The sequence below is a fragment of the Staurois parvus genome, unplaced genomic scaffold (genome assembly GCF_062004578.1).
Source record: "Staurois parvus isolate SC_StPar_1 unplaced genomic scaffold, SC_StPar_1.0 ptg000634l, whole genome shotgun sequence".
Taxonomy (NCBI): domain Eukaryota; kingdom Metazoa; phylum Chordata; class Amphibia; order Anura; family Ranidae; genus Staurois; species Staurois parvus.
This window is the reverse complement of record NW_028318430.1, coordinates 1,316,287-1,332,690: the sequence shown is the minus strand read 5'-3', so window position 1 is coordinate 1,332,690 and position 16,404 is coordinate 1,316,287. Positions and strand designations below refer to the sequence as shown.

Here is a 16,404-nt window from a genome sequence, read left to right as displayed (position 1 = left end):
TTGCAAATACTGTATATTATGTGCTTTTCGGATGTAAATTAATGATTTAAATCAGCATTTGGCCATCAAATGGAGCTAAGTATAAGTTTATGAAAATTCCTGTGTTCACCATCAACAGTGTAATTATAAGTCAGCTACTGCAGAGAGTGAACTGATACAATGTTGCAGAGATGGAACTCTTGTTTGACAAGTTGGACAAGTTGACTAGAATGAACCCCTTCACAGATGTGCAACAGTTACCTAAGGTAAAAGTAACATTGTTTCAATTCTATATAGCAATTCATTTTCGGCAGTAGTTGGTTCATTTGCACCAGTGGTCTCCAAACTTGGACACCAAGAATGGGTTACCATTGCTTCTACTGACAATGATGAGGCACTATTCCTTCCTCTGATATCAATGATTGGCGCTATTTCACCTTCTAATACAAGGGACTAGTCCTCAGACTGCCACCAACAATGGAGCACTATTTCTCCCACTAATACCATTGATGAAGCACTGTATACTTCCATTGATACCAAAGCCTTTGGCCACATTCCAGCCCCCAGAAAGTCTGAAGGACAGTACACTGGCCCTTTGTTTATAAACTTTGGAGACCCCTGATTTACATTGGTAAGCACAGGATTCTCCATACACTTTGTACACAGTGCAGAGGTCTCCCTCATTTCTGGTTCTGGTTGAATGTTCCTAGCCTAGAACACGGATGTCAAACTGGCGGCCCTCCAGCTGTTGCCAAACTACAAGTCCCATGAGGCATTGCAAGACTGACAGTTACAAGCATGACTCCCAAAGGCAGAGGCATAATGGGACTTGTGGTTTCACAACAGCTGGAGGGCTGTGAGTTTGACACCCCTGGCCTAGAGTGTTAGGCTTATTTCTCTATTGGTCGCATGTACTTTAATTTTTTTGGGTGAAATGTTTTTTAGCCTATTTTCTTTTGTGATTGAATGTTAGGCAATGTTACATTCACCCATTGAAACTGACATTACACACACATCACAAATATTATTGGTATTATTAATGACAATTAAGCAAATGTTGAGAGATTTAAATAGCTATATTTTTCATAATTTTTTCTAACCTTTGATTCATGATGGAACAATGCTGAAGTTGGCACAGAAATACCATGGCACCAACTGACATGCAAAGATCTTAAAGTAGGATGGGTAAATGCACAACTATATTGATTATCTGACTTTAATGATAAATTCGCATGTTAGTATCTTTCCCCTATACAAGACAAAATTGGTTATTTTTTAAATTAAACAGCTATACCACTAAGGATTGTAGACTGGAGTTTTTATATAATTTTGCCATAGGTCTTTTTTGCAGTATAGCTAGGCATGACTACTGGCAATGATTGATATTGTCACAATTCATTTTGTATGCAAGGAACTTTTACATGTCTACAGGTGTGTTATCTAAGGCTAGGTTCACACCTATGCAGGTTGTGTTTGAGCTGTTTCTGCATTGCGTTTTGTGTTGCCTTTTGCATTTTTGCACCTGCGTTTTTGCATCGTTTTTGATGCGTCTTGCGGTTTTTAATTTTTTTTTTATTTTTCTTGTTGCTAGGCAGATTTAAAATGCAAAAGGCATTAAAAACACTGCAAAAATGGAGCAAAAAAGTAATACATGTTTTTCTGCAGCATTTCCATTGTAGTTTTTAGAACCAAAAACGCAACTCTTTGTGTTAAAAAAAAGTCCCTGACCCTTTCCAAAAAACGCACCAGGTGAAAATGCGCAGATGTGAACCTGTCCCATAGGAAATCGTGTTAAGTGGACTGTACTTTGTTTCTGCAAAACGCTGCAGAAAATGCTTAGGTGTGAACCTAGGGTTATCTACATACACACCCAAAATGTGAAGATAGTCTTCCGGCATGTTAAGTGTAGACAATGTTTGTGGTTTACGGTATGGTGAAATAATTCCTTATCTTGGAGTGAAGGAAAGAGCAATGTGGTTTACAGTATGGGGGATCATTTACTTCTCAAGGAGCATGTTAAGTTTGGGCAGTGTGTTTCACAGTCATGGGTAACAATTCCATGACAAAACAAACATCATTTATGGGTCATGTGGCATTTTATAATCATGAACACATAACAGATCTCTCACCAAAATAGTTTTTTCATAGGATGGTATCATCATATGTAATTAAAAGAAATGACCTCACCCTAATATAACACTGTATGTGAATATGTACTTTGAATGTTCATCCAAGAATTTTGAAGCTAATACAAGAAGTACAGTATATGCTAACACTACAATATATTATACAATAAACCAAAATCTTGGCACTGGGTTTGGCAACAGTAATAAATCTGATGGACAACTAGTTTTTGTTGACTGCTCTTCCATTTACTGGGACAGATGTCTGGACTGGCATTGGCCTTTGACCCACAAAAGAAGGTTCATGTTTTTTAAATTTCGCCATAAAACTAATCACCGGTACATAATAAATTGATAAACAAATTGAATAAAAGTCAGCCTGTTCACATCAACCATTCACTTGATAATCCGGTTAATGACTAGAAAATGGACTTCTACTTTTTCAATCTGTTTTGTATTGTACATTAATATGTCTCATGGAAAAATGAATAAAAAGAAACTTAAAAAAAAATGAAAACTTCCTTCTAATTGAGGTGTCAGTCTTTCTTGTAAAATAATAGCCATCAATTATGTATGCTGTGGCAGGAATTTAAATCTTATGGTAATAGTTTAAATGTATATGCCAGTAATAGGTGAATGTTCTAGGAGCACCTTTTGAAAGTAACTGCATGTTTCCAGTGTCCTTAATATAATCCACGTTAATGCTAGTTTTTCCTACAGACAGAAATTTTCCAAGTGAAAACATTAATAAGAAACTAGAAGATATGGCATTGCAAATTACTGAGAATCAAAAAGAGCAAAAAGAGAATCAACAGGTGAGAGCCAAAACGAATTTTCCTAGCATTGTATAGATACACACAATGGTGAAAAGAGTATAATAGAAATTGGTTTTTAAGGTCATTTTAAGAACAAATTCCTTAACAGCATAAGTATTAGTGGAGAAAAAGGGTTTGGTTTAATAGAGGCATATAGGCCGGTCACTTTGTATAGGAATTTTCCCTTAGCTTAGTGAATGAAGTTAGACTCTGCTGACTTCCATTATTCAATCACGTGCATGCAAATATTTTGTTTGTATTTTAGCATGTGATTGGTTGTTGTTTAGAAAGTGAATCTTCACCACATTCACTAAGCTAAATTTCCTTGCAAAATTAAAAGTCTATTTACCTTTTGTAAATCAAACCCAAGGAGTCTTTAACTTCTATTTCTGCACTGTGATGTTGTGGTACAACCGGCCATCAGGCCAGTTTTTTTTTTTTGGTTACATTAAGGCCTGTTTCACAGGCTTCGGCTTGTAGAAGAGCAGTGTGAACAGCAAGCTTACATTAAGGCCTGTTTCACAGGCTTCGGCTTGTAGAAGAGCAGCGTGAACAGCTTTGGCAAAACATTTGCAGAGCTTTTTGCAAGATTTGATGAAGCTGTTAAAAATACCATTCAACTCCAGTTTGTAAATGTTGAACACAGATCCTAATGGGATTGCTTTCACTTTAAACAAGTTGCTAGCATGCTTCATCACTTCTTGGAGCTTCATGAAAGCCTGCTTAACCTCCCAAATGGTATTCCCGAGTGTAGCTCAGGGTAAAATGTCTATACCAAAAGCGGTAACCCCGAGCTACACTCGGGCTTACCATGCAGCGCTGCATAGTGAGTCCCTGCAGCACTTACCTTGTAATTGGCTCCCGCGATGTGTCCCCTGCAGCGTCCCCGGCCATCTCCTCCGGCGGATGCCGGCATCCGCCTCCTGTGTTCCAGTCCCTGTGACGTCGGGACGTACGGGCGCCGGCGGGAAATTTGAAAATTTAAAAAAAATGTCATTTTTTTCAAAACGATTTTACATAGTAAAACATTGCTGTTTCAACCCATTTCACATACATTTTGTCCCTAGTGCTTTGTCCTGTCCCCTGTCTGCATTTTGATTGTTCTTTCTGCCTGGAAACGTAGAAAGGTCCATGGCGTCCAAAAAGTGTCCCTTTATGTCAAAAGCGGTTTTAGACCAGCTAGAGAACAGCGATAGTAAATCAGAACCACTTGCAGAATTGAGTGATAATGATTCGTGGAGAAATTCGTCATCAGACACTGAAAACAATTTTGCGACTTTGCTCAGCGATGTGCGAATTTGCCTCTGTATTTCAAATTTCAGTGTTTTTGGTTTGATTATATTATTGAATTAAATGTATGATTTAGAATCTTGTTCGGACAGATTTCAGTGAGTTATTCCTAAAAATTACAGCCTACAATAAAAAAACTACATATTTCCATGCAAAATAATGGTACCGCTTTCAGCACCAAAAATATTAAATAATCATACCGCTAGGGAGGTTAAGCCTGCTCGTAGATTATTTAACTGCTTGCCCACCGCCCTGTAGTAGAACTACTGCTACAGGGTGGCAGGGCTGCACAAAATCACGTATATATTCGTGATTTGCATTTCCCGGTTAGGGGGCGCACGCGCTGCCCTACCCGTGCCCCCATTGGTGGCTATGGATCTCAATCACTGGGTCCCAGCTAGAGATTCCCCGCCAACACCTGGTGATCACTGAGTAAAGCTGACAGGGGAGAGACCTGTGTGTAAACAACACAGGTCTCTCTCGTGCCAGCTAGGACATGCTGCTTTGTATTTCTCTGCACAGTCTTTGATCGCCCAAAAGTTAACTCCTTCCAGCCCAGTGTCATTAGTACAGTGTCAGTGCTTTTTATTAGCACTAATCATTGTATTAGTGTCACTGGGGATGTCAGTGGCAGTCAGTTCCCACCCTGTGTCAGAATGCCCGCCACAGTCCTGTAGTCCCGCTATAAGTCGCTGATCGCTGCCATTACTAGTATAAAAAAATTAAAATTTCAGTATATATACTGCCATTTGTAGATGCTATAACTTTCACGTAAACCAATTAATGGATACGTATGTATTCTTCTACCTGTCTTTGCTAAAAAATCCCAATACGTGTAAATTAATTGGTTTACGTGAATGTTATAGCATCTACAAATGGCGTGTATATATATATATATATATATATATATATATATATACTGTATATATATATAGTGGATTTTTTTTATACTAGTAATGGCGGCGATCAGCGACTTATAGCAAGACTGTGGCAGGCATTCTGACACTAACTGCCACTGACTGACTGCCACTGACATCCCCAGTGACAGTAATACAGTGATCAGTGCTAATAAAAAGTGCTGCGCAAACTGTTGGCACTATATAAATCCTGTATAATGATAGTAATAACACTGGGCAGGAAGTGGTTGACATCTGGGGCAATCAAAGGGTTAACTGTTTGCTGTGTGTGTTTTACAGTGTATTGCTATGCAGAGCAAAACAAAGCAGCATGGTGGAGATAACAGGGGAGAGATCTGTATTGTTTACATACAGACCTCTCCCCTGTCAGTGTTCGTCGGCAATCGCCGGGTAGTGGCGGAGAAACTCCAGCTGGGACCCGGTAATCGATACCTCTAGCCACCAAAGGCAGCGTGGTTAGGGCAGTGCGCGCGCCGCCTACCAGGAAATACAAAAGCATATACAGTTGTGTTCAAAATAATAGCAGTGTGTTGAAAAAAGTGAATAAAGCTCAAAATCCTTCTAATAGCTTTTATTTCCATACACACAAATACATTGGGAACACTACACATTCTATTACAAATCAAAACATGAAGAAAAATAGATCAAATTTGTGTTGTTCCTATAAAAAAATTGAAGAAAAGTGAATATTAGACTGCTCAAAAAAATAGCAGTGTTTGTATTCTTCTTTACAAACTCAAACATTCACTATATAAACTGAAAAATGTTTGCATTTTGATGTCACCCCACAAGTTTTCTATTGGATTAAGATACGGGGATTGGGCTGCCCACTCCATAACGTCAATCTTGTTGGTCTGGAACCAAGATGTTGCACGTTTACTGGTGTGTTTGGGGTCGTTGTCTTGTTGGAACACCCATTTCAAGGGCATTTCCTCTTCAGCATAAGGCAGCATGACCTCTTCAAGTATTCTGATGTATTCAAACTGATCCATGATCCCTGGTATGCGATAAATAGGCCCAACACCGTAGTATGAGAAACATCCCCATATCACGATGCTTGCACCACCATGCTTCACTGTCTTCACAGTGTACTGTGGCTTGAATTCAGTGTTTGGGGGTCGTCTGACAAACTGTCTCCGGCTACTAGACCCAAAAAGAACAATCTTACTTTCATCAGTCCACAAAATGTTGCGCCATTTCTCTTTAAGCCAGTCAATGTGCTCTTTGGCAAATTGTAACCTCTTCAGCACATGTCTTTTTTTCAACAGTGGGACTTTGCGGGGGCTTCTTACAGATAGCTTGGCTTCACATAGGCGTCTTCTAATTGTAACAGTACTCACAGGTAACTTTAGACCTTCTTTGATCTTCCCGCAGCTGATTGTTGGCTGAGTCCTTGCCATTTTGGCTATTCTTCTATCCATTCGAATGATAGTTTTTCGCTTTCTTCCACGTCTTTTAGGTTTTGGTTGCCATTTTAAAGCATTTGCGATCATTTTAGCTGAGCAGCCTATCATTTTCTGCACTTCTTTATATGTTTTCCCCTCTCCAATCAACTTTTTAACCACTTGCCTACCAGGCACTTATACCCCCTTCCTTACCAGGCCAATTTTCAGCTTTCAGTGCTGCCGCACTTTGATTGACAATTGCGCGGTCATGCAACATTGTACCTATATGAAATTTTGATCATTTTTTTCTCACAAATAGAGCTTTCTTTTGGTGGTATTTAATCACCACTGGGCACTTTACTTTTTGCGCTATAAATAAAAAAATTGCAAAAAATTTGAAAAAAAAAAAAGTTTATTTGTTTCTTTTATAAAATTTTTCAAACAGGTATTTTTTCTCCTTCACTGATGTGCATTGATGAGGCAGCACTGATGGGCACTGATAGGCGGCACTGATGGGCACTGATAGGCAGCACTAAAGGGCACTGATAGGCAGTACTAATGAGGTGGCACGGATAGGCGGCACTGATAGACAGCACTAATTAGGGGTCACGGATAGGCGGCACTAATATGCAGCACTGATAGGCGGCACTGATAGGTGACACTGATGATGGGTACTGATAGACGGCACTGACTGGCATCACTGCTGGGCACTGACTGGCGGCACTGACTGGCACAACCCCTGGGCACTGACTGGTGGCACTGACTGGCAGCACTGCTGGGCTGCACTGGTGGGTGGCACTGGTGGGCAGCACTGGTGGGTGGGCACAGGTGGGTGGCACTGGTGGGCACAGGTGGGTGGGCACAGGTGGGTGGCACTGCTGGGCACAGGTAGGTGGCACTGCAGAGTGGCACAGGTGGGTGCACTGCTGGGCACAGGTGGGTGCACTGCTGGGCACAGGTGGGTGCACTGATGGGCACGGGTGGGCGGAGCTAGTGGGCGCACTGCTGGGCGGAACTTGCGGGTGGCACTGCTGGGCACCGATCATCAGGGCACTGATCATCAGTGCCCTGATGATCGGTGCCGATCCTCGCTCTGACAACTGCCGGTTCTCGGCAGTACTTTCCTCACGATCTGACAGCGTGAGGAAAGTGCAGCCGAGAACCGGCACTTGCATTTCCTTCTGATCAGCGTGTCATTGGACACCGCTGATCAGGTGGTAAAAGGCCGCTGTGATTGGCCTTTTACCACATCACGTGATCAGCTGTGTCCGTAGGACACAGCGATCACGGAGATCGCCGGGTGCGCGCCCCCTGGGGCGCGCAGGAGAGCGCGTTCTGGGAGGACGTCATATGACGTCCACTCAGAACTGGCCGGCCGCAGTGAAGCCGTCATTCGGCTATCTGCGGTCGGCAGCTGGTTAATCAAGGTACGCTGTTCTTCTGAACAATGTCTGGAACGACCCATTTTCCTCAGAATTTCAGAGAGAAATGCACTGTAACCAGCATGTACAACATTTGCTGCCTTCCTTCCTTAAATAAAGGCAATAATTGCCACCTGTTTTTCAAAAAATGAATGACCTCCCTAATATAACTCCACACTGCTATTATTTTGAATATGCCCCTTTCAATTAGTGATTCAATTACACAGAATCAGCAGCATGCATGTCATGACTGTTGGGTCTGTTGGATTTCTATTACTCTACTACACCTGCTAGTAAATTATTTGCCATGTAGAAATATCATTTCTACCAAAAACAGTGATTGATCAGGTTAGTGATGTCTGACTGCTATTATTTTGAACACAACTGTATGTGATTTTGCGCAGCCCTGCCGCCTTGTAGCAGTACTTCTGTTATAGGGCAGTCGGGAAGTGATTAATGTTATTCCACACTGATGTGACTGCCATCAGCATATATGTAAAAATCTCTTCTTCCCTAGCCAATGAAGTGTTTACATTTCATCTCACGAGCCTAAAAAAATGTGTTCAGTAGCTTTGTGTGTAAACTGATTTTGGTTTAGGATTATAATATTTTTGTCATACAACATGCGTTTTGCCTTATATAATAACATAGACTAGCCAGCCAATCACAGCTAAACTTGCTTACTATAATAATAGCAAGCCTGAATAATGTCTGCATTGTGCTGTTCTGAGAAATGTGAAACAATGACCGCCTGCCCAAAAATGCTTTTACATTTGTATTATTACAAGAAAACCAGGTACCACAAATCTGTTCTGTAGTAGCCACACTGTAATAGGTTAAACAGCTACTCAGCAAGTCTGAGATTTTACCATTTCTTTTTTACTTCTTCTTGTTAAATAGGAAATACAGCATCTTCTCAAAGAGCTAAGAGAATTGAATTCCCATCAAGGTAGAACTGCACTGAAAGAAGAAGAAAATGACCTGACAAAACAGAAAATTGATCTTCTTGAGCACCTGAAAATTCTAATACCCATTAGTAGCACAAACCAAGAAATGGATGGTAAGTGCACATTTCCATGTGAGCTGCCTTTTCTAAGTGCTGAAAGCCACCATCGATTGTTTGTTTTTCTTTGGTTGGGTAAGAAAGTGGATCTTAGGTACTGGTCAATTGACCTGTAAAACCTATTTTACATGCTTATTCAGTAAAGCCGTGCATACACCAGTAAGGGCAGTTGTCTGGGGGCAATCTGTTTTCTAGTTAGACAAGAGGTGGATTAAACAGTATCTTGTTTAGCTTCCTAAACGAACCCAGTAATATTCTAGTAAACTGTCTGAAGAAGTTACTGACATAAGCACATGGCAGGTATTGTAGTTTTTCTTGGATCTGTATACAAAGCTAAAAAAGAATAAAGTGGTGACTGATTTAGTTTTCTTTTTTTTTTTCAAGCTACATTTTTTGCAAGTACAGACAAATGTTGATCCTATCAGAAATCCAGTGTGCTTGTACCTTCCTGTGAATTGAACTGAAATTTCAAATGTTATCACCCCTTCCCAGTTCCCAGAAACATAGATGAGTGATGGCAGAAAAGGGGTTGAGTGCAAAATCTGGTGCAGCTCTGCAGAGAAACCATTTATTTGTGTCAAAGCTTAACTGAACAAGCTGAAGTTAAAAGCTGATTAGCTGCCATGCACTGCTGCACCAGATTCTGAATGCACCAGATTTAGTAAATCAACCCCTAAGCCTGTCAAATCTGTTCCTATTTGAATTTTTTTACCTATTTTTGTCTGCTTTCCAAAGTTAATTTTAAACTTTCCTTTTGCTAGTTGGAGATCATGTCCCTGAGTTTTCATATTAAAAATCCTGCTCTCCTGAACCTTACTCACCGCCTTGATGTGTTTAAAGTTTTCAATCTTGTCTCCCCTTTCCCTTCTTTCCTCCAGACTGTACATGTTAAGTTTCTGAAGTCGCTCTTGATATGTTTTATCCCCCAGACCTTTCACCATTTTTGTTACCCATCTCTGGGCTCATTCATTGTCAATATCTTTTTGTAATTGAGGTCTCCATGAAAAGACAATTCAAAAAAGGAAATAAATAATCAAATGCATGCAGTAATTAAGTAGTGGTCCAGTCATGCAGTATTTAAGGAATGTAAAAATATAATAGCCAATTTGGAGTAGACCATGCCTTTTTGGATAATTTCTTTCAACAGTAATGCATAGAAACCTATATATGAAAATATGGAAATCATTGGGGTTGGTTAACGTAAACTATAACTAAAGGAATTTTTTTTTAGTTTTGTATAGAGTGGAGGTGGATTAGAACACCTGTCAGATTTTTATTGTTATCTGTGCCCCCATTAGGGAGGTTCACCCTGTCTATTTGTCCTGTTTACCATTATCATTACAAGTGAAAGTAAAAGAAAAACCCAAATTTTGGGTTGTCCCCAGAACAGTAATAAAGGGTAAGTTTTCCAGTGGGGACACTTGTTCTGGTAACTTGGGGGGCCCCAAGGGATTCCTTAAAATTATAGGGATTTCCTCTCACTTCCTGTTTTTGGTTCTAGGACAGGAAGTGAAGGAAAATCTCCTCAATGGGATTGCAAAAAATAATAAGAAACCTTACAGAGGTTATAACCCTCCCTTACTCTATAGTTTTAGTTTAGAGCAAATAGACTGTGCACTTTGCAAGTTGCTCCAGTGCTTAGTACATGAGGTAAAGCTTCACTTTACAAAAGAATACCCAATCACATGCAAGGAAAAACCAAAATTTTGCTTGCACATAATTGGATGATGGAAGTCAGCAGAGCTCACCCTCATTTACTAAGCTCTGGAGCAACTTCACCTGCAAAGTGTTCAGTCTATTTGCCTTTAGTAAATCCACCCCACTATAGTAAAATCTTTCTATTTTCTCCTGTCATTTTGTCAGATTTTCAGATATCTTTTTTGTGTATATACAAGCATATACATCAGTTGCTGCAAAAACTTTGCAATCACTCCAAACATAATACAATGTACATGCATATCACAATGGTCTAATCCCTTGTTAGAACATACACTATATTGCCAAAAGTATTGGGACACCTGCCTTCACATGCACATGAACTTTAATGGCATCCCAGTCTTAGTCTGTAGGGTTCAATATTAAGTTGGCCCACCCTTTGCAGCTATAACAGCTTCAACTCTTCTGGGAAGGCTGTCCACAAGGTTTAGGAGTGTGCCTATGGGAATGTTTGACCATTCTTCCAGAAGCACATTTGTGAGGTCAGGCACTGATGTAGGACGAGCAGGTCTGGATTGCAGTCTCCGCTCTAATTCATCCCAAAGGTGTTCAATCAAGTTGAGGTCAGTAGTCTGTGCAGGCCAGTCAAGTTCCTTCCCCCCAAACTCTCTCATCCATGTCTTTATGGACCTTGCTTTGTTCACTGGTGTGCAATCATGTTGGAACAGGAAGGGGCCATCCCCAAACTGTTCCCACAAAGTTGGGACCATGAAATTGTCCAAAATGTCTTGGTATGCTGACACCTTAAGAGTTCCCTTCACTGGAACTAATGGACCAAGTCCAACCCCTAAAAAACAACCCCACACCATAATCCCCCCTCCACCAAACTTTACACTTGGCACGATGCAGTCAGGCAAGTACCATTCTCCTGGCAACTGCCAAATCCAGACATGTCCATTGGATTGCCAGACAGAGGAGCGTGATTCATCACTCCAGAGAACACGTGTCTACTGCTCTAGAGTCCAGTGGCGGCATGCTTTTCATCACTGCATCCGACACTTTGCATTGCATTTGGTGATGTAAGGCTTGGATGCAGCTGCTCAGCCATGGAAACCCATTCCATGAAGTTCTCTATGCACTGTTGTTATGCTAATAGGAAGGCCACATGAAGTTTGGAGGTCTTTAGCTATTGACTCTGCAGACAGTTGGCGACTTCTGCACACTGTGGGCTTCAGCATTTTTTGACCCTACTCTGTCATTTTACGTGGCCTACCACTTCATGGCTGAGTTGCTGTTGTTCCCAGTTGCTTCCATTTTGTTATAATACCACTAACAGTTGACCATGGAATATTTAGTAGCAAGCAAATTACGCGGATGGACTTATTTCACAGGTGGCAACCTATCTCCTGAGAGCGACCCAGCTCCTGAGAGCGACCCATTCTTTCACAAATGTTTGTAGACGCAGTTTGCATGCCTAGGTGCTTGATTTTATACACCTGTGGCGATGGAGGTGATTGGGACACCTGAATCAAATGATTGGGAGAGGTGTCCTAATACTTTTGGCAATATAGTGTATATGTCATATATGTAGTGGGGATACTTTCCTTTTTTACAATTATTTTTAGAGATATCTTCCCACTTACATCATTGATCTTTTTAGCTATCTATAAGGGAGTAATTCTTCCCAGTGACCACAAGTACAAGGAGCATTCTTCACACTGACCATCACACTAATGTATCATGAGTTGTAGATAAAGTAATTTTTAGCAAGCATTTCCTGAGACTTGAAAGTTATTAGTAAGGGTTCCCCTGTGTTGAAAAGGTTGAGAAAGGCTGCTTGAAAGTGTAACTAAAGGCAAAATGTTCTTTTTCATTTCGGATAGAGTAATGGAGGGTTAGAACCCTCCAGTTTTTTTCCCCATTGGGGAGATTTACCTTCACTTCCTGTCCCATTGGCAAAACAGGAAGTGAGGGGAAAATTAAGGGAATCCTTTGGGGTCCCCCAGGTCACCAGACCTAGTGTCTCCATTGAAAGATTTGTAGATGAGTGGTATTTATATATGTGTGATATTTTTATACTATTTTCATTCAATAGTTGACATTTAGGCTAGCTTCACACCTGTGTGGGTGGTGCCGTTGCAGGACCCACACAAATACCAGCAGCCGCAATCACCCACACAGAGAAATGCGGGGCCCATGGGTGGGTGCCATTTATCATAATCCTAATTTATCCCACTGGAAATTGCACTTGTACTGCAGGCTACGATTTAAAAAATAGTGCAGGGACTTCTTTCCTCTGTGTCCCGGGCATGGCAGCCCATTTGAATGAATGGGCTCTCGTGTCCACACAAATCGTGGCCCCCACGGCCGCACAGTTTTGAATCTAGCCGTAGACAGATATCTTGTATTTACTTAATTTAAAGTGGAACTGCACTGCATCTGAACATCACAAACCAAAAATGCAATTTAATTCATTTTTACTATTCAAAGCAAGCTCACCCATCCATCCATGTCTCTGTGTTTTTTTTTTTTGCTAAGAAATAATTTTGAAAACTGCCCCCAGCATTTACTTCTTGGAATCCATCTGCCCTTAGTTTAGGCATAGGCTGAGCTAAGAACCCTCCCTCCCCCCGTGAAGACTGCTGCGGTGTATGACATCATTTGCCTAAGCATGGAAACCAGGAAGTAACTGAAGAAATATAAAAAACTGTTTAAAACAAGTAAATATGGCATACTTTCCTATCTACTAATGCTAGCAGCATAAGGATTAAAAATAGTCCATGTTGATTGAGATAGTGAAGTCCCACTTAAATTTAGGTGTTTTTGATATACCACATGTGTCCTGTGAAAGCAGCTTCCCTATGACTGGTATTCCAGTCACCTTTTTTCTTTTATATTAACAGATCTGCTGCAGGGACCGCACTGACTTAGTGAGTTGGCATATTTCTACAATTTAAACCATTTTACCTCTTTATTAGCAATAAAAACTGACAAAGGTTCTAATTCTTCTTCACTGTATCTATCCCACTGGATATTGCATGAGATAAAATAATGCATGATTTCATTAAATAAATACCGCATATTTTGGAAAAATACCTTATGTGGTATTTTAGAAGTGTTTTTTTGAGAATGCCAAAAAAATTTTGAAAAACACTAAGCAGTATTTTACTGCGTTACTTAAAGCGTTAGATACCCCTTCGTGAATGGAACCCAGTATTCTAAATGAGGTCTAATTAAAGATCTATATGGGGGAATCGGGACCGACTTCCTCCTCCTGGTGACCCCTCTAGTGATAAATACTTCTATTTGCTTTCCCAGTGGCCAGGTTACACTGTTTGCTCATTTTTCAATCATCTGAAGTAAGCACCCCCAAATCTTTTACTTCTGTAATTCTGGTCAACACTGTACCCCCAAGTTCTAAAGTGAAAAGGAGGAGGTGTTTTCTAGTCCAAACACACTTTCTTCTTGGGTTCCTAATGCTGTTCCTTTATACTGTACAGTGAGTGAGCATTGTGCTGGTTTAATATAGACTGTTTGTCTGCCCAGCGGGGCAGTTATATTCTCAGCCATGCAACTGGTTTGGACCTTTGGCGCTAAGGGACATTTAGAATATACCGTGAGTGAGCATTGTCAGCCTAGAAAGTTTGTTACAGACAGGAACACCAGGTGAAATTTAAAGGACAAAAAGCCTGAAAAAAACTGGTGCAAATGTCACATTTAAGGACTGGTAAACTGAAATATATTAAATGTAAGGGGTTATTTACTGTCATGTGATTAGCCGTGGTCAATCACAGCTAATCACAAAAAAAAAAACCTGAATGAATCGATGTCATTCAGTTAAATGCTTGCTTATAGCAAAGAAATCCTTTGCTATGATCAATCAAATTGTGTAAAAAAAAAAAAACACTGATCACTTCCCCAAAGTAGTACAATGTTACTATGGTAACATTATACCACTTTGGTCATAGTGAAATATGAAAAATCTTAAAAAAAGAGAAAGAATTTAATTAAAAAATTAACAAATTCAAAAAAATTTAAAAACAATTATAATATTTGGGTTTTTTTGTACTGTCAGCAGTCAGTGTCCCTGATCACTGTCACACCAGCTATATGATGATGCTGTACAGCACTGGTGACAGTATGTTAAAAAAAAATGTGAAAAAGGTTTTTTTCATTTCTTCATTTTCCGAAAAATTATGACAAAAAAATTACAACTTCAAAAAACTCGCCATGCCTGTTATGAAATACGTCAGACTGTCTACTTTGCAAAAAAGGGGTCATTTGAGGGATATCTGTACTGTTCTGACATTTTCAAGCCTCAAGAAATTAGATTGACCGTCAGTGCTTCAGAATTGATCAATTTTTAAATATGTATCATAGTTTGTGAACTCTATAACTTTCCTACAGACTAAATAGTAAATACTGATTTGGGTTATTTGAACCAAAGAAATGTAGCAGAATTTATGAAGAACAATTATTTATTTTCAAACTTTTATAACAGAAACAAAGAAAAACATGTTTTTTTTTTTAATTTTTGGTCTTTTTTTGTTAATTTAGCAAAAATTAAAACTCCAGTGGTGATTAATGAGGACCAAGGGACGTATTTGTCCCATGTTTTTAATTGCGTGTATCATCTGATTAAGAACTTAGAACTCTTTTTCATTTTTGGTTTGAGTCAAAATATTAGTTCTTATCAACAAACAACAAATGGATCTAGCTTTTTCCAATTATTTCATGAAATGGCTTAGTTACAGCAACTGAAGTGTACAAACTTTAAAAACAAAAACATTTATTCTTTTGGCGTTCCAAAATCTTACGGTCCTCAAAGGGTTAAATACCACCAAAAGAAAGCTCTAGTTGTGTGAAGAAAATGATAAAAATTTAGTTTGGGTGCAGTGTTGCATGACCGCGCAATTGTCATTCAAAGCGTGAGAGCGCTGAAAGCTACAAATTTGCCTGGGCAGGAAGGGGGTAAAAGTGCCCTGTATTGAAGTGGTTAAAGGTATATCTTGCTAATGCATGCTTTTGGTTTCTATTTTCTGCTAACAACTTATATTTGACATTCAGTATTTTTTTATAAATTATAAAAGAAAAAAGAAGAAAAGAAATATAAACAGTTGCAAATTTTACAAATTAGCATATTTAGCCAATACTTTCAAATATCAACTAAAAATATGCCAAGTTATCCATACAGGAGTAAATGCTAAAAAGGGACAGTGTGAGGGGATAATGAGAAGATTATGTTGCATGGGTTTATGAATAACAATGAAAAATGAAGATGCTGTTATATAAAGCTGGAAGAATATGCAAGAACATTATTTTAAAAGGCAGAGTAATTTGACTATCCTGAAGCTAGTTGGTTGCTCTAAAGTAGTAAAAGGCATAACTGCTGCAACAATAGCACTAAGACTTTGTGGAAGCCAGAATGGTAATATTTTAACAAAGTGTAAGTTTAAGAGCAAATAACTCCTTGGGTGCTGACAGTGAGCCATGCTAGGCAGGGCTAGATTTACCATCATGGGTACCTAAACACAAACCTTGGCACCTAAAGCAATACCTATGTTAGGATTACTATTTTGCACAGAAGTGTCTTTACTGGTTATTATTTAGCGTTGAATATTTTGACAATGTGTATATACTGCAATCTAATATGAGATAACTGATCATTTCTATTGATAATGGTAGAAAAAAACAAAAAACAAACACGTAATAAAGCAGACTGTTTGTCAGGCATGTGCCTATGTGGCACAACAGT

General features: G+C 39.5%; 1 protein-coding gene across 1 annotated transcript in view; it reads left to right on the top strand.

Annotated features, from left to right (window-relative positions):
- VWA3B (von Willebrand factor A domain containing 3B) overlaps positions 1–16,404 on the top strand; it is a 254,156-nt gene that overhangs the window by 178,900 nt on the left and 58,852 nt on the right. The window contains exons 27-28 of the mRNA XM_089693477.1: positions 2,823–2,917; positions 8,831–8,990. Of these exons, the coding sequence (XP_089549603.1) occupies positions 2,823–2,917; positions 8,831–8,990 (255 nt within the window). The remainder of the gene's footprint in view (positions 1–2,822; positions 2,918–8,830; positions 8,991–16,404) is intronic.